Source organism: Micropterus dolomieu, linkage group LG01, assembly GCF_021292245.1.
Source record: "Micropterus dolomieu isolate WLL.071019.BEF.003 ecotype Adirondacks linkage group LG01, ASM2129224v1, whole genome shotgun sequence".
Taxonomy (NCBI): domain Eukaryota; kingdom Metazoa; phylum Chordata; class Actinopteri; order Centrarchiformes; family Centrarchidae; genus Micropterus; species Micropterus dolomieu.
The window spans coordinates 46300705-46309014 of record NC_060150.1 but is presented as its reverse complement, the minus strand read 5'-3'; the positions used below and the strand labels follow the sequence as shown (position 1 = coordinate 46309014).

The 8310-nt window shown below is 41.1% G+C and overlaps 1 protein-coding gene across 1 annotated transcript in view; it reads right to left on the bottom strand.

The window, feature by feature from the left end:
- The window catches only part of LOC123967520 (sodium channel protein type 4 subunit alpha-like), a 185517-nt gene that overhangs the window by 81046 nt on the left and 96161 nt on the right, over positions 1-8310 (bottom strand). Inside the window, exon 16 of the mRNA XM_046043645.1 lies at positions 6662-6900. Coding sequence (XP_045899601.1) covers positions 6662-6900 — 239 coding nt within the window. The remainder of the gene's footprint in view (positions 1-6661; positions 6901-8310) is intronic.

The following is an 8310-nucleotide window of genomic DNA, read 5'->3' as shown; positions in this document are numbered from 1 at the left end:
TCAGCAGAGAGAGGATGACACGGACTCTGTATGTGTGTGTGTGTGTGTGAGTGAGAGAGACACACACACAATTATTTTTGTCACAAGCAGGCAGATGTAATGAGTAAGCACCAGGACACACACACAGTGTTTACATCACTTCAGAGGACATTACATTGACTTACATTAATTTCCTGAAGACTTGCTCTAACCCTAACTTTACCCCCTATTTGCTTAACCCCTAACCCACACCACCCGCACATTCTTTAAAACATCTTTGTTTTAGGATTTTTTTGCTAAGTTGTTTTATCATTGGAGGAGTGTTTATATTCATTTTACCATTGTGCCAGTGAGCCTCGAGCTACAACCACGGGCTGTAGAGCGCATTCTTTTAAACCTAACTTAACCTTAAACCATTACTACACCCTAAAATTTAATTATTTACATTGTGACAACTTACATTTTGTCCCCAAAAGGAGGAAGCGTCCCCAAATGTAAAGAGATTTTTGTCCCACAACATGAGTAATAAGGGTGGGAGAATAAATCGATTATTAGATGCATCACGATGCGGACGTGGAAGATTTTGACTCCCTTAACAAATGTCAAAAAATCGATTATTTAAATGTTATTTGGTAACGTAGGCTAATGTTGACAGAACGCAAAAGGCGGAAGTCGCGTAAGTGCAGCGCCCGGTCCATCTGTGGCGTGCACATAACAGAGAGACCAGTGTTCCCCCTGTGTTCAGCACACCACCGCTGCGGAATGAATAACCACCCTATTAAAATGTCACACAATCATTAATATCAATGCGCAAGTAATTATTTTAACTCGCACACTGTGCGACTCAACGCTTGGCGAGCTGGGTGAGGCTGAGCGAATAAGAGAGAGTGAGCGGCAGAACATGACGGTGAAAGTTAGCGGAGAAAAATATTAAGTTTCAGCCTAGCAGTAAACATCCAGTGTAGTTCACAGTGTGTGTAAAAGTCTGTTGTTTCCCCAACTGCTGAAAAAGTGAAGGCTGTTTTTGGCTGTTTATAACGTTAGCTAAACTAGTAATATTAATTAGCTCAGCTGTATGTCATTACTAACTTACCTACTTACCTACAAGTTTAGATTAAACTGGTGTACAGCTCTGTCCTGTAAACATACATCTGATTATTATTTTTCAGTTTTCAGGAGTCTGACAGCTGATTTTAATGTGCAAATTAAATCCTTAGTAATTATCCTGTATAGAAACAAATGATGTATCAAAATGCATCGATAATTGTTTTATACTCGCTTCACAGCCCTCTGAATTGTAATTGAATCAAATCGTGAGGTGCCCAGAGATTCCCACCCCTAATGAGTAATACACCCAAAACTGAAAATTTTAATTAATTTATTTAACAAAATTAATATTTCTCTCAAGTCCTAAGTTCTAGCACTCCCCAGCACTCTTGTGCCCCTGAGCAAGGACAGCAGCACTGTGCTGACCAAATTAGATAGCAGTTACAGCAGAGGACTCTGTGTGTGTGGAGATACCCAGTAACAACCTCACACTGTGCACTGTGCCAGATCACACAGCGAGCACCTTTATAAAGAGTCTCACACACACCTACATCGAGTTTATCCTTTATTGTCCTCTCTCTGTCTCTTTCTCTACAGAGAAACTTCATTACAGCCGACTTTCAGGATCATTTTTCATTCACATACTAACAAGGCTGGGAGGAAAATTGCAGGCAGTAAATATGTCTTATCAAAACCTCATTCATGAAAAGTCTTCAAGGTCCTCAAGCCCTCCAGATGAAATGGAGTCAGGGACGGGACAGATGCGGACAAGGAGTCGGGGTGGGCCAGATTGAAAGACACCATTGCAACAGTAACTGCTTAGAAATGTGCCTGCTGTGGTGGAAATCTAGGAACCAGCTGATGGAAACCAGCACTGAAAGAAGCTGTCAAGCGGAAGGAGGAGGTCCTCCAGGCTTGGTAAGCCCAGGAGACTCCTGAATCAAGTGTCAGGAGGCCAGAAGGACTGCAGCAAAAACTCACATGTGGGAGGATTTTAAGTAGGTTGTAGACAAGCAATTTCAGCCAGTCTTGAAGAGATTCTGGCAAACGTGAGAAGCAGGGACGTAGGTATAGACAATGCAAACATTGTCTAGAGCCGCTCCCGTTACGGGCCTGCACCGTACAGGGGGGCGATGACAGGGGCGAAAAAAGTCTGTAGCAAGCAGTAGGCTACAAGGTATAAAAATATTGATTCCACAGAATCTACAGAATGAATTTAGTCTTATTTTCTTTGGTATTCGTGTCACATGCAGTGATGATTGCTGGGTAATATGTGTATGGCAGCCCAATCTTAAGTTTCTATTTGATCATGTGACAAGACGACAAGACTCCAGAAAACGGGTGAAACGCAAAATCTGACGGACTAGCAGAGCACGTGTGCAAGCTAGCAGTCATGCTAACCAAACATAGTAGTTTTAAGAAGAGACAGGAGAGAAAAGAACTGAAGGAGAGGGTCTCAAAGCTCCCAAATAAGATTGTTTTGGATTTTTTACTGAGGACAGTGTCAAAGATTTCGCTCAATGCAAAGCTCGTCGGATGCCATTCAAACAGGTGAGTATAAGTGGTTTTTCATTTGGTGTGGCTGCTGTGCCGCTGTTTTAAAGGCTGTTATCATTTCGAGGTCAGGTTGGCGCCGAGCACCTGTTGTATATCGTAGGTGTGCTTGTGGATTAAACCGTGTGTGTGCCTTAGCTGGCCTGTTCTCAGGACATGGTGTGGTTTATGAGTAGGCCACTTTTCTTTCTCATTCTCCATTATGTCTTGCCTCTCTGTCGAAGACGAATGTGGTTGTCATGATTGGGTTACTGTACTGAAAACCTCCGAAAAGGTCTGCGTCATTTCAGCACTGTGGACACCTCCCCTGCCTCATGATTTTGTCAATGACAGCACTGGCCATCCCCCTTTTTCTTTGACTTCTATACTTTGCAAATACAAAAGTCTCGGTGGCACAGTCCGACTCTAAAATCCATCCAATGATGGCAGCAGCAGACGCATGTGTGTTGGAGAGAGACGCACACAATGAAAACTGTTGAATTAATATGTTAATATGGAAAGAAATCAATTTAAGGAGCTTTAAAGTAAGTAGGTTAGGTATTTACTGCATCTAATCTTATCAGTTGTTAAACCTCGCACAACGAGGAAACAAGCCACACAAATTTGCCATTCTCTTCTATACACAGTGTGTGTGTGTGTGTGTGTGTGTGTGTGTGTGTGTGTGTGTGTGTGTGTGTGTGTGTGTGTGTGTGTGTGTGTGCTTCGTAACTGTGTAGCACAAGTTAGTTATTGACTGCCGATTCCCCGGTTGTAAAAACAACAAAGCCAATCAGAGCTTAGTAGTTGGGATAAAGAATATGGACATCATCTTCCTGGGACAGAATCAGAAAAATGACGACAGAAAAATGGCCAAGACAAGTGTGGATGAGATGGAAGCAGCCACACATTTAATAGAAAATGTAAACTGCTCCTTATGACCACTACCGCAGCTTTTCGGTCAACTGTGAAATGACAGATAGACTAAATAAATAACCCACCTAAACATAAATCAGGGATGCCAGGAACAATGATTTAAGTATAGCGAAATGGCATTTTGTCTGATTCTACAGCTATCAGTGGCTTTTACAAAAGATAGTTTTACCAGAACTCGCCAACAAAACCAGTTTCTGTCAAACCATTTTATGCTCTTCCACTATTAGAGACATTAAAGGTTAAGTACACTCAGGAGAGGTGCCCTTAATGCACAGGGCGGCTCTATAGATAAAAGCCTCCACTAAATGGTATGCATCCTTTAGATCTTTACACCCATAGAAATATTGATATGTGAAACACAGAGAGCAAAGCTGAATAGCACATGACAAACAACAACAAACAAAGGAAGCATTAGCCGACATTGATTCTGTCAGCACAGTAATGTCCTGACATCCCCTACACACTACCTTACGTAACACACACACACACACAGAGCAGAGGCTCTCCTGTCCGTCAGAAAGGCTAGCTAAATGCTATGTAAACATCTGTGAGGATTAGAGGCTTTATCCTCTAAAGAACTTAGCGACTCCAGACTGCAATTGGATCCTGGTGACGTGAGCTTTTATCTGAGACCTGAACTACTCTAAATTGAATTGAGGAAGAAGTTTGGACTGTTTACACAGAAGGGGTATACAGCAACATCAAACTGCAAAAGATGGATATTATATATAACTACTGCAAGAGAAACGTCCTTCCATTCAGTGCTGTTGAGATTTCTCAGAGAAAGGCACTCATCTCCAGGCTTTATGTTAATTTCCGTCACTTGTACACATCACAGATTTTAAGATTGTAAGTCATTCAGAAATCATTGCTCTAAAGAGTTTATTATGAATCAAAAGAGCTAGATCATAAGATGAAGAAGTGTTTGTGAATAGCTACACTGGAAGGTGGGTTGAGAACCCCGCCATCAAAGACAGAGACGACCCCGATCAGTTGTTATGTAAAGCGTGCATGAATGTTGGATTTGAAAAGTTACATAAATCGTTAACTGCCAAGTATGCCATTGGAAATGATGCTGTTTGATCTGTCAGGCACTTCTTCTGAAGCATTCTGAGGCCTTAATCCAGGGCAATAAGAAAGCTAAATTTGAGGGTGCTTTCACACGTAGACATAGAAAAAGTACCACCAGAATTTGGTTTTCCAAGGTCAAACTGTGGTTTTGACATCATGGGAAGAAATCAATGGAAATGCAATGATTTATTGCCATTTTTACACCCCCAAAAATTGACTTTAAAAAGCACTGTCCAGCGTGGATACCATTTAATATAAAATTGTTAAGAAGCTGAATGTCTTAAGTTTACATTACATTTATTGATTCAGCTGATGCTTTTATCCAAAGCGACTTACAATTGCTTTGGATGTCAGCGGTCACACGGCTCTGGAGCAACTAAGGGGTTAAGTGTCTTGCTCAGGGACACATTGGTGATTGTGTCGCACTGGGGAGTTGAAACTGGGTCTATTACACCTTAAAAACATCTTGATCCTCCAAGTAATGGACCTTTTATCCACTGTAAACTAGTATTGTAGTCAAGACCGCCCAAACTGAGACCAAGTCAAGACCAGAGTTTATCGAGGCAGAGACAAGACCAAGACTTTTAGGGGCCGAGTCCAAGTCGAGACCAAGCCCGAGGGAGGGCAAGACCAAGACCAGTTCCCCACATTACATGACACACAACAAAATGTGGAACGAGATCATGGGTCCTTCTCAAACTGATCTGAAAAATCCACATTCAAGTACTACAACACTACTGTAAATCATAGGGTTAATCTCGATCCAGGTAATGCTCCCACGGTGGCCCACCTTTCGGCCGAGTCCCACTGACTGAACACAACTGCTGCAGGCTGACCCAAAGCCACCGTTTCTACTTATAAACTTTATTACCATTCTCTGTACCAAACAGCTGCCTGGAGCCTGAGCTGAGGAAACCTGACATCGCTGGACAGCTACAAGTGTGCATCAGTGTGTATGTGTGTGTGTGTGTGTGGGCAGGTGCGATCAACACGGTGATTTTGGCCGTGAGCCTTTCACACCTCAGGTGAACCAATTACCATATTGCTTCAACCTATCACCTCCTGTCAGATTGTCAGCACACCTGCAGGGTCAAACACTAGAGTTAGTCGCGGTGGTTTTAAGCTATCCGACCCGTTTCTGTCAGTTCTAATACTGAAACTCACCTTGCCTTTCTACTGAGAGACTAAACACACACACACACACACTTTTGTTTCTAGAAAAGCAAAGGAAGGAGTGTCTATTTTCCCTGGATCCTGAGTTTTTTAAATTTGACAAAAGGGTTTGAGGCAGTTTCAAATGTCTGAGGGTTGTTTCCCAAACAGTCTTGTTCTTTGTCACTTTTGCAAAATCTAACTGCCTCCTAAACTGGCCTGAAGTTTGTTTATTGCACAAACATTCTTGGTACTGGTGAGGAGACTCATATTCTTCTCTTCGATGAAAGGTTTGTAAGACGTTCAGAGACAAGACTCATCAGAACGCCAAATCTTAAAAAAATAATCAACCTCATGCAAAAATATGACAGGATATCAGGAATGTATCGAATGCAGCTATTAAAGGTTATAAAGTGAAGATGTTTCCGCATGAAACAGAATATTTGGGTGTAGCATTAAGTAAAAGGGGACTTAATTGGAAAATGAATGTAACTGATAACTATTTGTCCAGAATTACATACGCATTATCTTTTTCCCACCAGATTTTCTTCTGACGGAAAACAGTTTTGATGTCAAGTCCTACCCAAGCTGGAATCTCAGGGCCTGAAAACTGAAGCCATGCGGAAGTAAATTAAACCTGCACTGCAGGGCCCGACTCCTCTGGTTGCAAAAAAAGGTCTGGTTCCAAAAGAAATAATGGTAAAATTACCCTACTTCCCACCATATATATTACCCCAGTATACACTTTCCTAATGAGTTTATGGTCTCAATCGCTAGTTTCAAGACTTCTTCAACATAGTACCATGTTCATTTAGTAAATAATGGTCCCTTTAAGAGAAAGATGGATGATAAGCTTGCAAGCGCCACTGTCTAGTCCAAATATGGTCATATCCAAACTGCCAAACTCCAGTGCAAAAGCATCCACTCATCCATCCCTCTGTCCTACCAGGTTTCCGATGCTCAGCATGCCATTGAACTCGTCGGTCATGGGGTAGTGCTCCATGGCCATGAAGAGCGTATTGAGGACGATACAGATGGTGATGGCCAGGTCCAGGAAGGGGTCCATCACCATGGTATTCACCAGCTGCTTCACCCTCAGCCAGAAGGGACTGCACTCCCACACCAGGTAACGGTGGGCGAAGACGTACCAGCACGGGTGGCACTTCTTATGGGCCTCCTCCAGCTCTGCATCACCCGGGACAAAACAAAACAGAAGGAGAGAAGATAAGAGAATTAAATAGCAGGTCATTAGGAGGATGGAGGGGAGGTGAAAATAATGACTCAATTAAGAGACAAAATTAAGAATAAAATTTGATACATTTGGTATTTTTAAAGAAGGGGCATGCGATATAAATAGGTAAATGAACCTGTTAATTGAACATTTTTCACATTAATATTTGTAATGCAAAGACTTTAAACGTCCCCTTAAGGAAGGCAATAGGTAACGGAGTCGGGGGCAAACACTGGTGCTCGTTATCATGTAGGTAGTCCTGCAAAATCTAATAAAGTAGAAAATAAACTAAAGTGAAATAAAAACAACTAAAACAAGTCTTAAGTTTTTAGTCCAGAGAAATAGACCAAACCAAGATTGTTGTTTTTCAAGTAACCTGGTTATAAAATCCTGAGTCCAAGTCAGAAAGTTTATGCTTGTGAGTCCTAAAAAAGTCCTTGTGCGAGCGAAATGAATGCATCTTAAAAACCATGTTCACCTGCGAACATGCGTCATTTCAGTGAAACAAGAAATTCTCCGAGCACAGCAAAAACAATCAGATGCTGGTAGATAGCAGGATAAGATGAAAAATCAAAAAACAAACTACCGCACATGGATCTGACTTTATTACCTTTATTGTGATCTCACAATGGTAGTTTGTTTTTTGATTTTTCATACTTCATTTCAGTATCATACTGCCATCATTCACATTGTTAATCAAATAACCACTCTGTTCATAAATACATATTCAAATTAATTCATTGGTTATATGTAACTAATATTTGTAGCAGGAGCTCCCATCCATTCATATTACCTGTTGGTCATTGGTCTGCCAAGCAGGAAGTGAACACTTTCAAAGGGCTTTATAGTAGAAGAACTCAGACTGTACCATGTTGTTGGGAATATAGAGGGGGTTTCATGGTTTCAGAAAATAGTCTTTTCAAGTAGCCTGAACAACTCATAGTGTTGCCTTAGAACCTTATATATGATGATTAAAAACTGTTATTATTTATTATGCAATAACTTTGCTTTGTATGTAGGAGGAGCTTCCTTTTTAAACAAACAGGATCAAGCTCAGCACCATTGGTGATCGGGCTTTCTGTTCTGCCGCTCCTCGGATTTGGAATACCCTCCCTGATCATCCGAGGGTACTTTCAGACTACTGAGACTTTTAAAAACGGACTTAAAACATTTCTTTTTGGTGGGACGTATGATTTTTAATTAAACTTGCCTCTTTTTTTAATCTGTATTTTATGTTGATGTTTTTACCTTTTATGATTTTACTCGTAAGCACTTTGAGATTTCTTTCAAATGAAAAGTGCATTACATATAAAATGTATTATTATTATTTCTTTTTAAGAGGAAATGGGTAGTTTTTCCCTTGT